The 24119-nt window shown below is 41.9% G+C and overlaps 3 protein-coding genes across 10 annotated transcripts in view; 1 reads left to right on the forward strand and 2 right to left on the reverse strand.

Moving 5' to 3' along the window:
• Positions 1-1496: 1496 nt before the first annotated feature.
• On the reverse strand, positions 1497-5926 carry nfkbiab (nuclear factor of kappa light polypeptide gene enhancer in B-cells inhibitor, alpha b). The gene is made up of 6 exons (XM_044374678.1): positions 5591-5926; positions 3768-3873; positions 3418-3628; positions 2576-2664; positions 2199-2459; positions 1497-2097 (listed from the first exon to the last, which is right to left on the reverse strand). The coding sequence occupies exons 1-6, from the start codon at positions 5842-5844 to the stop codon at positions 2062-2064; spliced, it is 957 nt and encodes a 318-aa protein (XP_044230613.1). The 5' UTR covers positions 5845-5926; the 3' UTR covers positions 1497-2061.
• Positions 5927-15589: 9663 nt separating this feature from the next.
• On the forward strand, positions 15590-19762 carry LOC122998082 (insulinoma-associated protein 2). Its single transcript, XM_044374689.1, has one exon. It carries the CDS (start codon positions 15681-15683, stop codon positions 17619-17621), a length of 1941 nt encoding a protein of 646 aa, XP_044230624.1. The 5' UTR covers positions 15590-15680; the 3' UTR covers positions 17622-19762.
• The window catches only part of ralgapa1 (Ral GTPase activating protein catalytic subunit alpha 1), a 70293-nt gene continuing 65506 nt past the window's right edge, over positions 19333-24119 (reverse strand). For all 8 annotated transcript variants that reach the window (XM_044374685.1, XM_044374684.1, XM_044374680.1 and 5 more), the window contains one exon: positions 19333-23623. In XM_044374685.1, coding sequence (XP_044230620.1) covers positions 23536-23623 — 88 coding nt within the window. In that variant the 3' untranslated portion in view covers positions 19333-23535. The remainder of the gene's footprint in view (positions 23624-24119) is intronic.

The raw sequence follows: 24119 nt of genomic DNA on the forward strand, positions 1-24119 counted from the left end.
TCTGAAGTTTCCCCGTTTCCTTTTCTCAGCATATGTCGCTGCCTTTACGGTAATCTGACAGCATTCAACTCATATATGTGCTGGTAGCGCTTGTGTAGGAAGTAATACAGATATGTTAATGGGTCTGAGTTATTAGTGTCATTGTTTATGTAAAAGAGACTCGGGCGACGTGAAATTTCCGTCACATTTACGAAACAAGATGCATATCTGAAAGTGGCTTAGATTATTTGTCAGATTAATAGTTTCTGTGGTGGGAGTACCAACGTTTAATTTCACATTTTAATTACTGTAAGATCACATTAAAATGTTCCTAAAAACAGTTTACTGTAATAATTATATGGAATGTTGTCAATATAAATTATAATTATTTACTATCTTATCTTATTTCTATATTTAGAAGTATGTAAGGTGAGATAAGCCTGGTGTGATGTGAGTATGATTCAAAGGCTGAAATGTCACTCTAGCTGTACTGCTGGTGTTACAGTGGCTCATACTGACTGTATGAGCCACTGTATCTGTTTACCCCAAACTACTTCATACCAGGAAGGCAAACAGTAGCTGTTTTAATATTCATTTCCTCAAGATAGTCCATCATGGACAGGGAGTGTGACATGAGAAAACTGAAAGTAGGAGGTACAAATTGCACATGTATGTCCAGATGATTTCAAGTGGGATGTCTCCATTGTAACTTTCAATATGAATCCAACACAGTGACCTTATGAATTTAGAGCAAAACTCTGCAATACACTCATAGAATTGCGTAAAATTGTGTTTAACACAGATGTTGGGAATTTATTGAGAATTTATTAAGTAAAACTCCCTTCCTCCCCATCTCCCTGGGCTTGACTTGAAGCATCCTGTTATTCAGTGGAGATTCCCCTCTTTGGCGGATGAGAAGCAGGAATGTCGCGAACAGCTGAGTGTTTCTTGTTCCTGGGAATTTCCTGCCGCTTCCCTCATAGCCCCACCCTCCCAAAAACTTCCTGATTTAGATGACCGAGCCTCATTACACAAACGCATAAAATTTCCCTAGGCTTCTTATCTCTTTATACACACATGCCCAGCAGGAGGAACTCAGGTCGCAGGTTCAATTGGCCGCCACTTCCTCATTCAATGCAAACGATGTGTCGAGTTATCAGTCCTTTCCTTCATGACAATGCGTTATATGAAAAGAAAAGGTGGCTGCTCACAACCGAAACTCAGCTGTCACGCCTTGATGGCAGCACTTATACAAGCACAGACGAACTGACGGCAGCAAAAGGCCACATAATTGAAGTAATTTCCTGTGTTACTGCAGGCTTGTAATATTGTCAGGCGCTGTCGATTATACGCTGGATTTTGAGTGATCTTTTTTTATTGTAATATCACCAAGATTACTGTGTGTCTAATGGACACGTGTGACAACATCGACCAAAACCATTTTCCAATTGCACACCATCTGTTTCCCCCATAAGTCAACCGTCTCAAATCACAAATATATTCACACAGGAGGTTTGTACTGTTAAATATGAGTGTTTTAATTTAACTGGAGTGTGCTGGACTGTTTGCTGTCTGACATATACAACTTGCTCAACTGTACACATTCACAGCTTCCATAAAAAATACATCTTTGTATACACAGCATTTACAATATCATACAACAGAGCTGTTGCAGGTACATGTGTGTGGATGGATGTTTTTTTTTTTGTGAGAATGATTTGCAGCGTCCACAGAATACAAGCGATTCCTTTTTTATCATACAAGCAATCCCATCCCATCATAATGCGTCATGTGTTCACATCTCATCGTTTGTCTTCTCTCCTGCAGCCTGGAGCGGTCTAACTCTTTCAATTCGGCCATCAGTCTCTGTTTGATTTGCATTTTTGCAGCTGCCGGTTCTTCTCTAAGCTGTCCATCTTTCTTGTCAGCGGTCACGCCCGCTCTACGTCGTCTCTTGACGTGCTATCGGGCTCACGTGACGTCACTGCAGGAAGTGGTAGACGTGCCGGGGCCGTTTCTGTTGTCCTTCTCTGTCTTCATCACAGCCTCCTGCCTCTGCGACTTCCTCTCTCTTGCTTCCTGCTAATGCCCGTTCCACTGGATGTCGTCATAACCCACCTGCGGACACGAGGAGAACAGAAACATGGTTACACACTGAGCAGGAAACTCGTTTTTTTTTTTTAGGTTTCATAGATTTCCTGGATGTTTTCAACACGTACCTCCTCATCACTCTCCTTGTCCTCCTCCTCCTCGCTGTCTTCTGATTCGCTTTCGGGCAGCTCCCTCAGGCCGGGATCAGTCAGCGAGAACAGCTCCATTCTGATATTGCCATTGTCGCGACCGTAGGTGAGGTGGAAGGGACTGTGGCCTCCGGATGTAAGCTGGTTGGGGTCTGCTCCTTTCTTCAGCAGCAGTTGGACCAGTGAGAGGTTCTGCTGGTCCACAGCCAGATGCAGCGCACTGCGACCGTTACGCTGCTCCTAGAGAACAGGGAGAAGAGATTTTATCAGCACAGGGAGGCAAAGAGTAAAGACAACAAGAAGGCTGTGTTTCAGAATGTCTCAAAAATATAATACATCATGAGTCTGTTGTATACCTTTGCGTTAATATCAGCTCCTAGATCCACCAGGTTCTCCACCAGCGAGAGGAAACCATAAACTGAAGCCAAGTGGAGACAGTTCTGACCTGCACAAAACATCAGAGAAACAGCTGAACAACTGACACCAGAGCAGCACATGTCAATTTGTCAAAGTGATTGTCTAAAAAAAAAAAAAAAAAAAGACTCCAGCATCCCAAGGCGGGTCACATGTTAGTAAAAATGACTGCAGGCTCTTTGGGAAACAGATCATCATAAGATAATTTCCTAATTGGTTCAATTTGTCCACATTAATCCGGAGAAATGAACTGCAAATAAACTAAAAAATGTCTACACAGAAGTCTAAAACCAGAACATTCCACCTTTCTATCTGGATCCTTAGCAACTAACATTATGTACCATGTAATAGATGGGTTTTAGTCAGGATGTGATGTTAAGAAAGAAAGGCACTGGCATTCCCCTTGCTCACTTAAATATTTCCTTCCTCCTAACCATAGTGTTCAGGGATAACAGGCAGCAGAAATGACTCTTTTCATGCCCACTATTCTACCTTTTAAATAGTAGTTATAAGACTGTATGAGACTGGTCAGCGTCTCATCTGTCTCCATGCAGCAGGGGTGGTCCACCACAGAATGGAAATCACCACCACCGCTGCAGAAGTTACTGTAATATGCTAATAATGTTCAAAAACTACCATTTAGCTTACCGCTGCTAAACTCCAGACATTTTTGTTCCAAAACATACAAACGAGTATCATTTTAACGTTGCTGACTGGAGCGTTTACGTGACATAAACAGTAAAATCTCACTATGTCCAAAGTGAGAAAAGTCCTACAGTCTTACCATGATAGTTGTAGGCCGCCATCACGCTGTGTAGATGCTCTAGCTGACAGTTCTGTGTGATGACGCTGAAGCAGGGCAGGTTACCGTGGTGACAGGCGATGTGAAGGGCCGTGTCACCGTTGTCGTCCACCAGCGTGGGGTCGCAGCCGCCTGCCAGGAGGCGCTGACACATATCCGCCTGGTTTGTTATAACTGCTAAATGGAGAGGAGTCTAGAGTGGGACGAATGAGGAGAAGACCGGTAAACTCATTATTATTCTGTGTAAGATGGCGGACATCCTGTGTATTAGGGCTTATTAGTGGTACAGTGTGGTAAAAGGGGAAGGCTAGATACAGAAACATCTCACATACCTGTCTCTGGTCATTCTGTGCGTTGAGGAAGTCTGTGTTCTTGGACATGTCTATCATTTTTCTGGTAAAGTCCTTGGCCTCGTGGATGATGGCCAGGTGGAGAAGCCTACAAAGACAGAAGGAGAAGATAGATGAGATGTTAACATACATTAGATACACAACACAATCAAATCTAGACACCAAATGGAAAAATGTCTACAAGGAAACCAGTGAAACATTTGAAATACAGACTTAAAATATCCACATTATGGCTAATACATAGATTATGTTTTCTTTCATGTCATAAAATATCGTTGTCTATGGACAGTGACACCTGATACAGCTATCAGTGCAACGCTCCTTTTGGATTCTTACAACACAACAGTTCATAAATTTTCCATATCAGACCCCTTAACAGACCAGATTAGATTACATTTAGTTCAAAGAATCCCATGTGAGAAGATTTTATAACCCTTCACTCAAATCAATCTAACAGTTTTATAAAGTCAACATAACTTCGGGAAGGTTTCCTAAGATTGCAATTACAGTAAAATTAATTAATAATGACCTCCCAAGTATTTCTTGAACACCACACTGCTCCTCTAGTGAAATCACTGTCACAGGTTTCATTCCAGTCATTCCATTTCCAGTCTTCACTTCTGATTAACTGTTTATCTTTGACCCAATAGCACATAATTGATGTGTGAGTTTAAATATGCTATTGAGCTAGAACTATATTACTCGGTGGACGAACTGTGTTATAATACAAATAACATTTTGAGCCCCTCTTGATGTTATTCTCCCTGCTTTTCTATCAGTATGGAGCCCCCAGGGGTCATCTGAGAAAAAAAACTGATAGTGTAAATCTCTACTCTTTATAATCTGTGCACTCAAATTACTAACTACGTTACTGTTTAAAATGATAAAAACTCTGAAACAATAATGATAATTAAATGCAAATTTAATCAAATTATCCCAATCTAATACATGTGCATTTACATATATGGCATGTTGGAGAGCCATATATGCCCATATTCAAAATTGGAACAGTTTCATATGTGTATCACAGATGTTAAAAAAGTATAAAGTCATATGTGCAAGTTTATTGATATTGTTATTATTGCATATATTTTAACCAAATATGCTCTCATGTGTTGATGTTGCTCTTATATGTTGCAAGTATGCTCAGATCATGTATGGAACTATTCAAAATAATTAGTAATCCGAGGTTAGAGATTATAATCCGTGTGAACAGATTTCTAAACCCAGAGTACACATTTACACATGGACTTTTTGTTTTTCCTCAGGTGACCCCAGGGGGCCTCAGTATATCAGCAACAGGCCGCAGACACCCATCTCAGAACCTGGTTTCGGCCTCAACACTGACAGACGTGCTTTGCAGTATTTTGAGGTACTTTTTCTACTTCTCGCTCCGCGGGAGCGCGCGTCGGTCGGATTCCTTGGCGGCGCGCCTGGGACTTTCCCAGTGTGACCCGCGGCCAGAGTAGATTCCCTCCTGATAATAGCCTTTTGTTTACGTCCAATTCCGCCGTGTCTGACCACAGCTAGACCCATTATTAAACCGGACACCAGTTCTGTGTATTGTTAACACTGCAGCTGCGTGCTTTTATAAGCCCCTACTGCATGAGAGTGAAGCCCCCAGCCCAGAGTGAGTTAGGCCTGCGCGTTGTTATAATGACAAGCGAGAGGAAGACATTCCCAGCAGGAAAGGGATCATGTTACCTCCAGGAGCTGGGCCTAACTCAGCTAGCTAAAGCCTCCGAAAACTAGTTCATATATGTCCCCTTATACGCTGCTGTGGCCTTATTTCTGGTTAAACTTACGTGTCTCCGTCCTCTGTGATCTGTGTTTTCCATTCGTGCTCTCCGGCTGCCGTGGCGGCTTGTTGGTGCTGCGGCGGCGGCTCACAGTCCACCTGAAGCCGACGGATCTCGGCCGCCACAGCCTGGTACTCCTCCTCCTTCAGCGAGTCCAAGCCGCTGTCCAGCCGCTCCTCCGTCGACTGGGCCGGCTTCCCTTCTTTCGAATCCCGGCTGTAATCCATTTGGTTTAATATACTGGTCCGGTGGAGGTCCATGCTGGTCCTAGTTGTTCGGTACGAGGTGCGTTTGGTTGTATCCTAGCGGAGTTGTGCAGCAGGCTGTAAATGCCCTCTGTGTGGCTGCAGTCAGTGGGGCGGAGCTTACAACTAGGTGGGGGATTTCCAGAAAACTGTCACTTAGAATAACACAGATTGCTGGCTCCAAGAGGGGATTTCTATTGAGACACATATAAACACACTCCTCAGACTGTCACCAAAAGAGCAAACTGACTCTGCATCTGCTACAATTATACATTTTTTTATACAAGTATTTCCGTCTGTACATAAATAGTTCTTCAAAACAAAAAAAGCACATTTCAAAAACAAACATGCATCTTTTCTCAATGCCACATCTCAAACTTGCAATCAGTAGTTACTTCAAAAACATTATATCTCATGCAAACTGTGTAGTATTTTAGCACTCTGAAGTCACACTGGCCAATAGTCTGAAAAAAAAGAGAAGAAAAAAGCCTCAAGAAGGGGAAGCACTACAGCCAAGGAAGTCAGAATAACCCTGAAGCACAAACATATATATTTAATATTTTCCCCTCAGTAGAAAACTGAGTGTGGCTGCACTTGTGTCCCATGAAAGAGTTTCTGTTTTGACATGAGAGAGGGAGGAGACGCATGGAAAGTCCTTAAAACTGCACCTTCAGTAGCATCTGTCTGCTGAACGACTTGAACAAAAGGAAATGTTGCTCAGCAGCATTGGAGTGGGTGCGCAGACCTGCAGGAGGGGGGCTTCAGTGTGCGCAGGAGTTTCCTCCAAAACTTCAAGTGCGACTGAGATGTGATCTCGGTTTGTTTATCATGCTGTGAAAATGATATGATGTACACCAAGAGCGAGCCAGCAGGCCCGCAGTGGAGTTTCCCTAAAACCTGCAGATCTTGACCACATGGTCAAGTTTAAGTGTTTGTTCTTAAAGGTATATTTCACTTTTTGTTATAACACTGACAGATTTCATGCTTTATGCTTTATACATAGACTAATTGATTATGTATGTTCGTAATTATTAATACAAAGGGAAAAAACATGAGTTTCTTGCAGGAATAGAAGTCAGGAGTTGTTAAAATGTATTCAATGACGGCTAAACATCCTGCAAATGATTTCCACAGACACGTGAATTGAACTGCCACTGACTCTGACACCGTGCCTCTAATAGCCAAGTATTAAATCACTCATTCAATTCCTTTGCAGATAAAATGGCAGCACTCCAAGTTCTCGATAAGGCCGCAAGACTTCACGAGGCTGTGACCTATCCCTTTAAAAACAAACATCAAGTTGAACGTGATGTTCTGGAGGCCTGGGGGAAACTCCAGACTTGTTTTACCTCCCATTGTTCAGTCAGTGTGACCAGTTAGACTGGGAAGCTCGGGCCTTGCTCTCAGCACATTTTTACTGTCACGTTAGCAACTATTAAAGATATCAGTCAGGAAAATGCACACACGTGCGTGCAAACACATTGTATTTCATCCTGAAAGCTGTGTCTGTGCTGTGCAGAGCAATGTGCATTCTTTAGAGAGCATTTACTAAGTTATACAATGTTGAATTAAGTATAATTCACTCTGCAACAATTGCAGTTTTTCATTGCACATTGCATTCTGCTTCTGTACATCAATATCTGAAGATAGACTGGAAAGATTGTAGTGAGGCAGACAAACCATACAAGCCACATTCACACCCCCACAGTTCATTTTAAATACATATTATGTATCTAGACTGCCGATTACAATCAGCTTTGCAGCGCACTGAAAACAAGACCTCTGTTTGAACCATAATAAGGCAGATGAATGGAGCAAAGGAATGCACACATCAGGCTGAAAGAAAAGGAGCTTCACTATGGCTGAGAGAAAGGAAAACAAAGAAGTTACACACACACACACTTGCACAGAGCTTTGTGTGTTCAGATGAAGGAAACTTAATATTTCAACTATATTAGGAAAGAAAGATTGTTAAATCTCTACATCAGCTTACCTAACTCATCTTTCCATTTGTGAATTGCTGGTTATAATTAGTCATTCTGTTTCTACTTTTTACTACTCTGGGTTATGCACAAAACAGAGAAACAGCTTTGATAGTGCACAGGTCCTGGGGAGAAATCAGTCTGAGTGCATTAACAGTGTTGGACACTGACGGGAAACAGTAGCCCAATTTTTTTAGTATAAATGTTCAAATGAATATGATTGAAGTCAGCAGAACTGAATCATTTTGACCCGAAATCAGTCAAGCGAAGCCAGTGCAGCCCGGCTGACTGGAAGTCAGGGGCATCGTTGCATTAACTGTCTGAAACACGTCATACTGAGACAGTACATGAACAAAATGACAGCATATTGAAAAAATATCTAAACACCTAAGCAGAAGACATGGAGGGAAGTTGAATACAGTTGCAAAAGCGAGGAAAGATCGTGGATTTTTGCGTGCAATCAGTACTTTCCTGGACTGCTCAAAACGTAACATGAGTCATCATCATGTGCAGAGATTACCTGGGGAAGTAAAATGAGACAGAGTTATCAAGTGTCTGATTAGTCTTTGTTATTAACGCTTAACAAGATCTGTACACTCAAGAGTTTTTAGGATGAATGATTCAGAATTTATCATATGAGACATGTAAAGTATTTCTATGCATGATTGTTTTTTTTGTGATTTGTATTGTGTGTGGTGTGTGTGTTAAGTGATGGCTGTTTTAACACTGGAATTTCTTTTAGCTACTATAGACTAAGAGTAAAGAGTTGTTATTCTTGGCAGCTTAATCACTCACCTCTGTGTTTCTAGCAGTTACAGTAAAAATATTGACAACGCACTGTGATCACGCAAGAGAAAACATACAAAGAGGAGTGTTGGTGGTGAAATAACAGAGAGCCATGGTGGGAGAACACTGCCAGCTCCTGGCATCCAGAATTGCCTGTTTGAGTTTAACTCAATGCGGATTTCATGTGACTTCATAAAGCACAACCAACTCAGCACTAAGGTTACCTCAGTCCACTCAGCTCTTTACACTGGGCATAAATAGTTTCATGCATTGAAATATGTTTCTAATATGTTTTTAAAGATATGATACATTTGAGATAGAAATGTTCAACCAAAATGAATTTAAATTTCAAAAAAATGAAGGTTTTGCTGTATAACTGAGCCCGAATAGGCAAAAAGCTTCACCATGCAAACTATTTCTATTGAGTATCCTCTAGAGGGATCACCGTTGTTACAGAAATGCGTGGTTGTATGCACACCTGCACGCTCACATGTACAGTATCTTTGCATGTTTGAGTGTGTGAGTTGGTGGGAATCCCTGAACAGTCTGGACATGAGCAGACACGTACAGCACACAATGACTCACCACGAATCACTGAATCAGCCACTCACACTAACACACACACACACACACACACACACACACACACACACACACACAGAGTAAAATACAATAAGGTAAAGGGTCAAAGTGAACAAAGACTCATCAGATCACGTTCTTAACTTGTGACTGTGAAGACTGAAAGTATGACAAAGACATCAAAGCTCAACATGAACTCTGGCACCCCACAGGGATTCACTGGTTTTCACCTGTTCCAGTACCTGCTTCCCTTTTCTTCATTTCCTGCTTCCTGTGCGGGACTGCAGAGTCACTTCTTACCTATCAGACTTTCCACTGTATTTTCTGGAGGATTTTACAATCATGTGCCGTAAATGATTGTTGTTGTTTCTGTCCAATCCCTCGATAGATGTCCTTATTTGAAACAGAAGGGATTCAAAATGACGCTTAACTATTAAGAACTAAAAAATTCCCTTCTAGTCAGAGATGACTAGATGTGGAAGAAACATGCACATCACAGTAAATATTAACCTGCTGATGCATGTCTTAAGATCACATTCATAGATTTGGAATATTTGTTAAGGTTAGACATTTACTCAAGTATTTGTACTTGAGTAGTTCCATTTGATCCTACTTTATACTTTACTTATCTACATTTCAGAGGGAAATGTTGCACTTTTTACTCTACTACTTTTATTTGACAGTGATAGTTACTAGTTACTACATACAAAACAGAAGATGAGTCCTTAAAATATGTTGTATTGTTATAGATTAAACTACCCAACAGTGTACAAAGTGGTTTTAATTAGCTCCACCTCAACTCACTACTATGCCTCAATAATAACAATAATAACACTCATTAATAATACATCATAAAGTAACTCTGACAGGTGTCACTCTGCTACATAATGAGTACTTTTATTTTTGATCCTGTGAATGCATTTTGCTGATAATACTTCTGTACTTAAGTAAAAATGGATGTTAACTTGTAGGTGAGTATTTTCAGTGCGGTACTGCTATTTTTACTTAAGTAAAGGATGTGAATACTTCTTCCACCATTGTACATTTCAGAGATAAATATTGTACTTTTACTTTATTTGGCAGTGATAGTTACTTTGCACATTCAGGTTTTACATACAAAAAATGTTATTGGCTTATAAAATATGATGGTAAAGATTAAACTACCAAACACTATATAAAGTAGTTGAAATGATCGTCACCTCCACCAGCTACGACATGAACATGTTGCCAACACTTTAACTGACCACTAATACTAAGACATTATAATATAACATGATTTAACACTGAGAGGGGCCTGTAGGCCATTTTGACTTGTCACAGCAGGAAATGCTGTGCTAATGCTAATTTATCCACCTTTTTTCAGAAATATTGGGTACAGATTGCTTCAGCAACTGTTTGCAATCATTGTATTTTATATTTATCTCTAAGTTACTGCTGTTCCTATTACTTTGCCGTTTACTCATTTGTTTATGTTCCTGAGTTTTGCTGAGTGTGCTTGAATGACCGTGGGGGTGTATACAGTCAGCAGAGCAGACTTCCCTTTACTAAAGCTGATGTTATATCTCACAGCACTTTGTTGAAAAAGTTTCTAAACAGATTGTGCAAATTTTGATGATCCTGCAGATATTCACAGCTCCAGTTTCCTGTCATTCAGTGCTAGTGGACAACAATCAACCAGGTCAGGTCTTTCTTTTTCCTCCTGGATCTCAGTGTTTCACCAGAGGAAAGCTGATCTCATCTGATTTGATGAACTGGGATTCTCACTGGTTGCACAGACAACCAACCAGGCCACTCAGACAACAGGCCACACTGTCAGAGACAATAAAATGACAGCGTCACCAGGGTGGGTCAGACTCTAGGCTGCCATCAGCAGCTGATGTTGGTCAGCAGGGGGCGTACGAGTTCTGTCAGTCAAACACACTGTTCAAATACAAATCAGGTTACATTTATTATAAAAAAATTTCTCCATTGCTCTCTGTAGGAAAGTTCTCTCAACCTCTCAACTGGCCCCCTCCACAGGGAGGTCTGAGGTCAGGCTCAGTCATGCAGGAGCAGCCTTGGAGCTGGTTGGGATTTAAGGGATTTATTCTCTTACACAAACACACTTGAGCAGGGTGGGAACATGGGAATTTTAATCTGAGTCATCCAGCTGAAACACAGTCTCTCACACTGGACTGTTTGGTCTGACAAGCCAACAGAGCAGCTCCCAGAGAATGATTCAGGGCTTCAATTGTGGATCCTGGGAACCTCTGCCACTTGAATCCACTAGATGGCGACAGATGACCACTGTATATGACATACTGTAGCAGAGTGTATGTACTGAATTGATTTACCTCAGGGCTCCCTAACTCTCAGTGTGATACTGAACTGTAGGACCAATTAATCAACCAGGACTCATGAGGGATTTGGGTGTTTATTTCTCATCACTTAAGGGCTGATTTGATTAACAAGCCAACGAAAATGGTCGATTTCTTTGCTGCAGTTGAAAGGGAAATTTCCATAGATTGTTTAAATTCCTTACAGCAACAAGATTACTGATTACTGAGTGTCTGTATGATTCTGTATGATTCTGTCAGTCTCCTCTGTTAGTGTGAGATGTTGCTTGATTTATCTGATCAAATGTTTACTTTAAGAGTAATTTTATGGATGAATAAATGCCTTCAGTCTAAATGAGATTCTTAAATCCAGCCTCCCAGTGTAAATCATCATGACATTGCTTAATCTGTTCATATAATATTTATGTTTAAACCTATTTGGACCTGTTTTTATATGTTATTGAGTTTATTTTAGTCATTGGCATTGTGGTGAGAAAGACAAGTAATTAGCCTCTTAACTGGATCAGAACAAGTGAAATATCTTCATTTTATATCCTTTAATTCTCTTCTATCAGACATTTGGCTCCACACACACACACACTCATCCCCGATCATGTACAAACAGAGTTCCCATCAGTCCAGTCAGTTAAGATGTAAACTCCATGTAAACCCAAACAGACAGGCAGACAGCTCAGCTGTATAATACTGCAGTACTTAAAAGCTTGTGACTGAGAAGCACAGATCAATAGAGTCATTTTCAGCAGTCTGGAGGATTATCCACCTCACTGCCCTCTGATGCGATGCAAACTAAAGACAGACAGACACACACGCACACACACACACACACACACACACACACACACACACACACACACACACACGCACACAGTCCTCCTGCAAACAGCTTCTTCAGATTGTCTGTGGATCTATATTTTTTTTTACAGGAGATTGGCTGAGAACATTTATCCTGCTTTTAGTGACAAAGCCACCTGCTGTATATCCTGTCCCTCTTTACATTTGACAACTTCTCCTAATATCATGTTCCATTATTTTAACCTCATGGCAGACTTTAATGTCCCAGCCCAGTCTTTTTTCCTATGATGTAATTCGATTTTTTTTCTGCTTATATTACTGTACGATCTGCATCAATTTAACAGTGAATATACGTACTACTTCCAATCCTGAAAATAAGAGTATACTGTACTGCGTGTAGCTGCTGGTTGCATCACAGGAATTAAACATTTATTTTGCACAGCATGGCACAAATGATGTGTCAAACATTTATTAAATACCAAATCTGAAGTGGCACAATAAAAAGAGAATGACTTATCACCTACTAATCATAATTGAAGCAATAATTTATCTTTTAAACTTATAAAATATTGTAGTATAGTTTTCATTCCTTTGATACAACTTATTCACCTCACATCTATCCAGTCTCTTGGGGTCATGGATTTTCAGCATTTCAAAGCATTACAGCTACTAAGTGCCTGATGCAAAAAACAGACACACATTTTCCTCACTTGAGTGTAGAGTAGACAAGTCTGTTTACAGAAATAAATGGAAGATAGTGTAGCGGTTACTGCAACAGAACATTTGTGTTTCATTATATATTTGAGACAGAGGAGGAGTGCCATGAAATACTTTGCCAATTCCAGTATGTGAAATATCATCTTACTATGAAATTTCACATCTGCAAGGTAAAGAAAAAATGGATACAAAGTTAGACAGGATAATAAAAATATACTGTATATTCTATTGAAATAATAAGTAAAAGTAAAAATAAGACTCAGCATTTTTTGTCTACAGTAAGTCAAAATAATGAGAAACTAAATCATAATTAGGAAATAAGTCAATATTTTTTTTTGCTTTTCAGGTCAACATTATGAAATAGCAAATCAACCTTATGGGATAAAAAAAAAACATAATTTAGTTTTTCATTATTTTGGCTCAACATCAGCATTTTTATTTTAGTCATTCCAAACATTTCAATAACTGTTTTTCCTGCTGGCATAAATGGGTTTCAGTCAGTGGGGTCAATAAATGTTAAACCTGGGTCAAGGTTTCCACTCTGAGAGACATTAGCAGCTGACAATTACAGTGAAAAATCACTAAAGTGAAGATCGAGCTTGGTGCTTAATTAGTTTTTAGTGTTTAGTGACTCTCCACCCATCTCGTTTCTATTCTCATTTCTATTCCCCAGGCGGCCCTCGTCAAGCCAGCAGCCCGACCCTCAAGCTTGTTCTCACGCTCATCCGCCTTGATTGATTTCCAGGGAGCGACGCCGGCTGGCCTGAGCCCACTGGCCGAACTATAGAGCGCCTGGCCCGCACAGAGGGGCCGGCCTAGCCCGGGGGGAGAGGCTGGTTGGATGGATGGATCTCCCTCCGATCCCTTATCAGCCAGAGCAGCTTCTAGTGGGGGAGGACGGCTGTGAATAGTCCCTACACACACACACACACACACTGAGGGAAAGCTAAGCCCGAGGTATTCCCACCACCAGCAAAGACACTGATAATCAGACGCCTCAGCAGGACAGAGACGGTCATTAGTAGTCTTATGGAGATACAATCTGTATCTGATCCCATGGGTGCTGTTGGGTGCTGTTCCTACACTGACTCCAACATGTAGACTGTTTATACAAATCTGATCAGGTTTTCCTCTTGAAAATGTGTCCATTTGGACTCTCACTGTTGGCAGGTGAAGGCAGTTGAGTTTCTTGTAAAAAGAAGAAAAGATGAGTGGCAGGACCTCATCAACACTGGAGCAGTGACAGCATGTTATTTCACACTCCAGCAAGCGAAATGGACGAGAAAATTCGGTAGAGCCAGTTGTCCACTAATCGGAAGATCGGCGGTCGGATCCCCGGCTCCTCCAGTCCGCATGTTGAAGTGTCCTTGGGCAAGATACTGAACCCCAAATTGCTCCCGATGGCTGCGCCAGCGGTGTGTGTGTGAGTGTGAATGAGTATTAGATTATATCCTGAAGAGCACGTTAGCACCTTGCATGGCAGCCTTTGCCATCAGTGTATGAATGTGTGTGTAAATGGGTGAATGTTGACATGTATTGTAAAGCGCTTTGAGTGGTTGATGAGACTAGAAAGGCGCTATATAAATGCAATTCATTTACCATATACTAAATGGTACTAAAAGCCAGGAAATGTAGAACTAACTAACTCTATTACTATTTTCTTTTATGATGTGTGTTCTATGTTATTAATACTGTAGCACTTGGAGTTTCACTATGAATGAAAAGTGCGGTACAAATTAAATGTATTATTAATTTAAAATGATTATAGGCAAATGATAAGAAAATCAAGTGAATAATAATAATAGTGAAAGTAAAGACTTTTGGCATTACACATATTAATATACCCGTCTTAATAGGAGCCCAGCTGCTAAAAACGGAAACAATATGACAACAGAAGAACTAAAACCTGCCAAAATGCACTCATATAAAAGAAAGTAAAAGGAGGTAAGAAAGAAACAGTCGAAAGTCTCATTAAATAGTTTCTATACTTTCCAAAGGCAATGAATGAAGGCAGTGCAGCTCATTCAGATTTACACGAGATTATACAGTTTTTTACACGATTCAACTCCAAAAGCTCATTTAAAAACTAGAACATTCGTGTTTTACGTGTTGACTAAAAAGTCTCACCTGACCTGATAATTCCACACTCACCATTTAAAAGGTGCATTTCATCGTATAGTTCGTTTCATGTAAACACAAAATATAATTATTTTGAAGTGATTTTGGGAACTGTGCTGAATCTCCTTCAGGAGTTTATTACAGTGACCAGTCGTTGTTCCGTTGAACCCCAAAACGCCTGTTTCAGTCGGTTATTTAATTTCTAATTTACATTTTTTGGGGGTAGTTTTAGTGTGTAGTATGTAGCCAAATTGTGTGTGATCGCGTACGTGTGTGTGAGGGAATAAAAACAAACACGCGCATCACGGACACCGACACACTTTCTCTCTCTCTCGTGCTCCTGTCACACCTGCACGCGCCTCTCTCTCTCTCTCTCTCTCTCTCTCTCTCTCTCTCTCTCTCTCTCTCTCTCTCTCTCTCTCTCTCTCTCTCTCTCTCTCTCCGGCACTTCAAAGCTCTACTTGAAAGTGCGCTCGAGACAGGAGTTGTTGTTCTTTCCGCCCGGTGGTGCCACGCGCCGAGCATCATCGTCATCATCACCATGCCTCGAGGATTCTTGGTGAAGAGAAACCGGCGATGTTCGGCGTCATACCGATCACGAAATAACGGTAACAACGGTCCTGTAACGTATGACAGTGATAAGCCTGAAGGGACTAGACCGGAGGCGGTGAAGGAGGACGGTGTGTTGAGTGTCGGACTGCTCCCGGTGTCCCGCGAGGACTCCGCCGGTATCAGGGAGGCGTGGAGCCCGCACGTGGAGTCCGCGCTGGAGGCAGAGGCGGACCGGCGCGCGCAGTTACCGGAGACCGAGGAGCAGGTGACCGACGTGGACGTTTTGACTCCCGGTGGTGACTTCTCCTGCTTCTTCCCACCTCCACCTCCTCCACGCGACTTCACTTTAAGCCCTGTCAAACCGGTTGGCACGAGACTGCTAGAGCAGCACGAGGAGGGAGAGAAGCAGCCGTTATTCCCCGGCAGGTGCCTGACATCCTCCCCGGTGTCAGAGCTGCCAGCAGAGTTACCGGAGCTGCCGTTCCTGGTGAGCTCCACGCCGACTTCTATCGAGAGACTCCTCGCGAGCAGCAGCCGCCACCACGCGCCGTCCTACGGTCTCAATGACAAATACGACCCAAGTATGGCTCACGTGCACCTGTTCCCGCCACTGACACTGATGAATCAGGAGCAGCATCACGCTGAGAGGAAAGGCTCGTTCCTGGAACCGGATCAGCGCGTGAACAACAACAGACACAACAAACCGGCGGCGGGAAACCCGTCCAAGAAACCCAAGGTGAACCGGAAACTGAACTTCGAGGATGAGGTCACGACCTCGCCGGTTTTAGGTCTGCGGATCAAGAAGGAGAGTCCGGAGCTGAGGAGGCACCGGGAAAAGTCGTCTGCTCTTAACGGGAACCCGCCGCTTGGAGAGTTCATCTGCCAGCTGTGTAAAGAGGAGTACCCCGACCCTTTCTCCCTCGCGCAGCACAAGTGCTCCCGCATAGTGCGCGTGGAGTACCGGTGCCCCGAGTGCGACAAAGTCTTTAGCTGTCCCGCCAATCTAGCCTCTCATCGGCGCTGGCACAAACCGCGTCCGGTCAACAACCGAGGATGCGAGACTCCTACGAACAAGAGCCAGCCGTTAAAAGAGGCACGCGGGCCCATTCAGCACGAGAGGCAGCCGGTAGAGATGGAGGGAAAGGAGAACGAGCTGCTGCGCATCAACACGAATCAGCACCACGAGGCGCAGGACAGCTCCCGCGTCAGGCGCGAACCTTCCCTGCTTCTGCTGCACGCTCGGTCTCGAGACAGCCCCGACAGCGACAGCCTCGCGCCTCCTCGCTATGATTCCTCGTGTCATTACCGGAGCCCGGTAGAGAGCTGCTTGGACCTGCAGCAGCACGTGAGAGCGGCGGACAGTCCAGCCTCCAGCCTCCTTATGTCTAACCCAGAGGAGCGCGCGGACCTGCCACAGCAGCAGCCGCACCCTCCTCTACCGTTCATCCAGGCGTTACCGGAGGAGGACGTGTACGAGTGCCGGTACTGCGGGAAGAAGTTCCGCCGACAGGCTTACCTGAAGAAACACCTGGCCGCGCACGAGATGACAGCGCGAGCCTCTCCTCCACCTTCATCTTACGGGCAGGCGCGCGAGAATAGTGGCGGACAGAACCAGGTCTTTCTGTGCCACCTGTGTGGCGCGCGCTTCCCGTCAGTTGAAATCAGGGACAAGCACCGTCTGTGGCACGCGATGAGGGACGAGTTACTGGCGGGGACACTGGGAGGAGGACTCAGACCAGACGTATTCCACGTGCACAGAGAAGAGAGCGGCAGCGGGGAGCGCGAGCAGCAGCAACAGCAGCAGGTCTTCACGTGCAAGCACTGTCCGTCCACATTCTTCAGCTCCCCGGGGCTCACGAGACACATCAACAAGTCTCACCCCACCGAGAACCGGCAAGTGATGCTGCTGCAGATGGCAGTGCGACCGTAAAACGCGCGCGAGACACACACTTGAAATCATTTGGACAAACGATCAGTCGATGATTATTATATTAAGGACAATGAGCTGTTTAGGTTTTCATTTACACTGAAATATACGGTTCTGTTCCTTTTGTTTAAAGATCAATATGCACCCTGACTACTAAGCTGGCACACATGTAATTATTATATCCATGATCATAATACAAACTGATCACGTCGCTGAAACTAGACAATTAAATAGTTGTTCTGAACTGTCCATGGTGCTGAAACTAACTTGAAACGTGTATAAATAAACCACGATGCTCTGTCCATGGTCCTGAAACCATGTCCGCTTACATGAGTGGACTCCTACAGTTCTCCACATGTAGTTCTGAGTGTAATTCCACCTTAATGAGTGACACAATCTCGCATTTCTATTAACTGAACAGATGGCAGATCTAATATGTTCCATGATCAATTTAAGAAGCGTTAACAGCAGGATTATTAAGATACAGACTTTAAAATTGGAGTCTTATCAAAGTGACCAGTATTCTTGAATGATATTGAAACTTTAGACAGAATCAAATTGTTTGTCGGTATTTATTTGGTTGTTTCAAGGAAGTCATAAGTCAGACATTGTCTCTATATTTCTACTCTCATATAGAGAATATATCTATCAATATTGGCACAGAGAACGCCATCTTCATTCAGCTTCTCTCGTTTCTCTCAGCACTCTGTAAATGATCTGACATTCAAACACAGTAGCTCAACTGCTATAGTAGGTAACATCTTGAGAGGATTACCTTTTGGACTGAGGACAAGTCACAAAGGATGTTTTGATTATGACTAATGATATTAAGAGACACTCACTTAACATACATTGACGCAATGATTGACACACTTCACTCATGTCTGTGGCAAAGTAATCTGATTACACTGATGCTCAGGAGGAGTCCAGTGTGTTACATTACTGACTTGAGCCAGACCATAATCAATGACCTGTAATTACGTTTAGAAAGTGACCTTTCTTACCCTGAGAACTGGAGACAGAATCAATGTCCTGACTCCCGTTTTAAAGACCATTTTCATGTACAGTGAACAATAAAAGAATCAAACGAAAACAGAAAATAATCAAATAGACCATAATATGCCTTTTATAGTAAATGTGCCAATTGATTTCTCAGCTATAAAATATTTTGATACAGAAATGAAGCATTTAATGTTAGTACAGCTAGTAAAAAATGTCTTTTGTCTTTATTGATTATAAATTACTGTTGGAGATATTTGCTAAAATGCCTTCATGATGCTAAAAATGTAATTGTAGTTGAATGAATGAATGAATGGATTTATTTGATGATATAACACTGCACTACAGTCTTTACACACATTAAAAATCACCGAGGGTGAAAACACAATACCGCCTGAAGGCTTATTTCCACTGCGGTCCTTTAGTCTGACACTTAACACACAACAAAATAGAAGCAAAACAAGACAGCAAGCGAAGACAACACAATCAACAAATAAACAGCAGGCGGCGGGGTAGCTATGACAACATGCTCATGGTTTGTTTTCTTAGTCATAAAAAGTTTAAATTGTCCTATGAAGCCTATACAGTACTATTTTGATATGTTTGATGTTGAATGTGAAATCTAAATTATTGTCAATAAATGTTCATTAAGATCAATGGGCGTTGTGCACTGTCAACCTTTTACATACACTCACATACACACATTAAAGCAGTCGGTGGTACGAATCGTTTATTGTCAAATTCCATCATCGCACATCCACGCTGTCTGTGTGTGAAACAGACGTTACACATGTTTACATACATACTACAGGTTTGACAGTAACATAGGTTGCGGAGTGTGTGTGTGTGTGTTGTGATACAGCTGTTGTGATACACGGTCAACACATGCAGTTAGTACTGAACTGGCGTCATGCAGTATGTATAGTCAGTAGTTACATACATCAGCCTTGTCCCACACTGACGTCTGGACAACAGCTGAACCCGTATCCATCACTGCCCTCACAGTCAGAGCATCCATCTACACAGACACACAAGTTCCAATTTTTTTTTTTTATTTGTGAACGGCGATTTCTGCGGTTGTTACGGCTGTTTAAGCAGCGGGAAATAAAGGGAATCTGATTTCCCCCCTTTTTAGAAAAAAAAGACAGAAAGAAATCAGATTTGGGCCAAAGAGGCAGAAAAAATAAATCTCTCTACCTAAATACAGTGACTCAGTGTAGTTGATTTTTAATAGTGCTGAAAGGCTTTGAGTTACTTAGGATTTCTATAGATTTTGGTTGCTTCTAAGGAGATTTTTTAAACTTCACACACACTCATTTCCAATCATACATCTGAGTTCAGTTGTGCTGTGTAAGCAGATCATTTGGAGTTTACTTCCAAACACTGAAATCCTCAGGAGTATTTGCTATCTGTAAAACAACTTTGAAGTATGTGAATTTCCCCATTTTTACCCTTGGGACTTGAAAGCAGCATCATGACTGAAGCCATCATGTGAAGTCACTGGTGTTTTAACACAAAAGAGGATGTGAACTTCAGGTGGAAGGAGTGTAAGTAAGCAGGGTGTTGCTGTGTGTTTAAGGTTCTGGGACGGAGTCTGGGATGTGGCTGGGTAAAGAAGTGACATGTGACTAAGTGAATAACATCCTAGGAGTGAGTGTGGGACATGGTGTCTGACTGGCAGGTGAGCAGCAGTGTATATACAGCATGTACAGATCAGTCCTGGGGTGAACTGGGGCTACTAGACCATGTGTCTTGACCAATCAGCGGGTGCTTCAACCTCAGAGTCCATTCACTTGCTCATTAGTAATAAAAAGTACATGAGCAACAATAATTTAAAGGGAAAACTCAAATCTCAGCTGACTTCAAATATTCACACACAAAGTAGCATGAATTTGACCTTATTTTACAATGTCATTTTTAAAATTGATCAATGTCAACCCTGCAGAAGGTCCAAAAAAATCTGTTTACAATCCCTCTCCTCTCTGTGGAGGATATGTCTGGAAAAAAAAAACATTAAAGTGAAACAGAAGAAACAGCCCGTGTAACACACTCAAATTAAGCAGTGAAGCATTATGCAAAACCTTTATAACACGTATCTCTACTGTCACATACAGATCTTTCATATACAGTATGTAGGTTTCCTTTATGAGGGATCACGTGGATGAACGAAAAACCCTGGAAAACCACAGCCATGATTATTATGAAAACAGTGATAATTAAGCTTTGGAATGAGTGTTTGAGGCCACTGAGGTGTAATAAATCAAGCACACCTCAAGTACTTCAACCATACAAACTAATTTGAATATTTGTGACTTGTGTTTGTGTTGAGTCTGACTGATGGAGTGCTCGAATGAAGACGTTAAACACACAAAAAAAAAAATCCTCTATGGTAGTGTTAGATTTTTGATTACATGCGGATCCCCTCAATCCAGAGCTGGAGCTGGGGATGAGTCTAAATACAAGAGCGGAGTAAAAAAAACAAAACAACAAAAACGGAAAAGAAAAGCATTCATACAAGTTGCCATCTCTAATTTCTCCCCCTCTTTGGACTTGAATATACAGAATCTTTCTTTTTTACGCTTTGATTTTCCTTTTTCACCACTAAAACCGCCTCGAACAGAAAGACACTTGGCCTTATTTAACAACAACAACAAAAAAAGAAACACTGAAAACGATGGACTTAAACTTCTCTTATTGACATTAAACATGTCCTCAAATCCCCCCCTTTATATATGTGGACCGCTCCACATTTGCAGCTATAGTGACGTTAAGTGCTTCACACACCAGGCCCAGTGTGTCTCCGCTTTTACAGTAATTCATGTTTGGAGGAAAAACAAAGTGACATTTGACAAAAAAAAACAACATGGACGTCCCCAAACAAATTTACAAGATCATGGACAATCCTAATTTTTTCCTCTGTTCTTCCAGAGTCTGGCTGTGGCATCAAGGTTCAACACGTCAGCTGTAAAGTAGAATATCTGAGCTAAAATAAGATGAAGTGCAAACTGGTTATAAAAGAGGAACCGTTGAAGCATAAAATCTTGTAGTGTCAACCCATTTGTTTGGCTTTGGCAGCTATTCTCACATAACAGTATATACACAACAAGCCTTCTCACACTGTACACATTCTTATAGATATTCTTATATCTACTATATATATATATTTATATTTAGACTCATACATATATAGATATACAGAATATATATATTTATATACTCGAGACGAACAAAGAAAGAAAAGCTGTGGTTCCATTGCATCAGATGACAGAGTGACAGCGACATTCTTGTTCGGGTGGAAACAGTCAATAAAAAAAAAAAACAACAACAAAAAAAACAACAAATTTCATCAGACTGAAGGAAAATAAACAAACATCAGTGCTTGTCCACATTTTACAGCATGAGCAAAAAACGTCATAACTAAACTTTATGTAACAAGTGCTCGGTTCTTTTAGCGGTTTGTCGTGTTCGTCTATATTCATCTATGAAAGACAAACAATCCCTCCATCATCACTATAACACTGTTTGTCGCGCTCGGAGAAAGGGTCGGGTCATGTTCAGTCCCATCAGTTCAGGCAAGGGGGGGATTTTCTTCTGGATTCAAACACTGAAAACATTTTTGGCTTGACAGCGTCCAACCTCTAAAGAAGGAACGTCATGTTTTCTTTATTGTTAGCAAATGAATGAGTTTCTATTTACATTTTATGAGGAGTGAATAGAAACCGACCCCTGCCCTCATCAGTACTATCTTTATGGGCCTAACGCTGCTCCGACAACAAAAATAGACTTTTACTATCTTGCTTTTTCATGCAACTTTCTACAGGTGCCATCACTCTGAAAACATTATTATTTTTTTATATCAAAACTCAGCTTTCTGTCTGTACACGCGCAGGCTGACTATAATACAAATATACAGATTTCCCATAAACATCTTTCAAGAGCGCAACATCACATGGAGACTCTTTCTCTTTGTTCTGTAGTTTGATCTCACCGACCGAGCTCTCTAATAAGTGTACGCAGTCCAGCTGAAAGCAGAGCGAGGTACAATGTGGCACACTTTAGCTTTTTGCAGTCCTGGTTACACTTGAGTTTGTGCAATTTTGAACATGGCACAGATGATTATGAAGGAGCAGAACTTTTGTGCTCCTGTACATCGTCAGGAGAAGACCATGAACCGACTATAGTGGAACAAAGAACAATCAGGTCACACTACAGACTGACAGTCAGTCTGTAGTGTGACCTGATTGGTCCACATGGGTCAACCAACCTACTTCAGATGGTCTCTCCTTTTATCTTGTAAAATAACCTGATGAAGGTCTGTGTAGTGAAATGTTGTTCCCAATAAATCTTCTCTATTTGCAAGTGTAGAAATGTGCGGGAGTTCTTTGTTCTACAAATGATTGTGAACTAATACTGCACTGCTTAGGCTGCAATTGTTCAGCTGTCGCTACTGTGGCAAAAATCAGCATGCTGCAGCACTGGTTTAACTGGTTTATGTGGGGGTTTTTTTGTGAGCAAAGCTGAGGATAAATGCAGCAGCTGTGAGGACTTTCAAAATTAAGTTACAGTATAATTATAGCCCACAAAAATACAGTAGAGTAGATAAACTATTACATGAGTTTTTGAGAGTACAACTGTGCAATGAAGCGTTCTGTACATAAAAGGCCAGTGTCTAATCAGAACGGCAGCATGCTGGGGAGGGGCGGGGGGGGCAACTTTTAACTTGTTTTAACCGTTGTGTCATGTTTAATTTCTTGTACTTTTTTTTTTTTCTTTTTTTTTTTTTTAGGTACAATCACAGACCAAATTCCCTCTAAAGAAACGTCTTTCAAGGAGTAACATGATATGAAGTGTCTGGAAAGCTCAAGTCTTATTGGCCGATCCAGAGGAGCGTCGCAGCTTCATGGACATGCGGCTCTTGCTAGTCCGAGGAGACATGGGGGACGCCGAGTCGCTCCCGGCCTCCCCAAGAGCCGGACTTTCTCCCCGAAGAATCTCGAGGCAGGAGCCTGTGGAGGCGGCAGGGGTCGGAGGGGTTGAGGTGAAGGGGGCGAGTGAGGGTGGATGAAGGGATAAAGGAGAGAAGGGAGGAGGTAAATAAGAGGAGAGGAGGATGAGGGGACAACAAGATAATTACATGCTGCCCTACTGAGGCAGACAGCACACACTCCTACAGACACACAGACGCAGACAGAACGACAGACGCACAGGACAACAGACAGGCAACATACAAGCTGCTACAGTTTTTATTCTATACTGGTTCGTTCTAGTTCCTTAAAAACACTGGACTAGCTTCGGTCCCAGCATATACTCATATACTCCAGAAACACTACACAACTAAACACTTTTTGTTTTAAGGGTTTTTTCCTCTGTGAGGTCCTTTGAGATTGCATGTGTAATTAAACGCTATATATAAAAGCTATATAAATAAACTTGTTTTGACATCATATGTTTCACACTTGCCTTGTGAAGGCAACAACAGGCTTGACAACTATTTGGATTAAG

The sequence above is a fragment of the Thunnus albacares genome, chromosome 15 (assembly GCF_914725855.1).
Source record: "Thunnus albacares chromosome 15, fThuAlb1.1, whole genome shotgun sequence".
Taxonomy (NCBI): Eukaryota; Metazoa; Chordata; class Actinopteri; order Scombriformes; family Scombridae; genus Thunnus; species Thunnus albacares.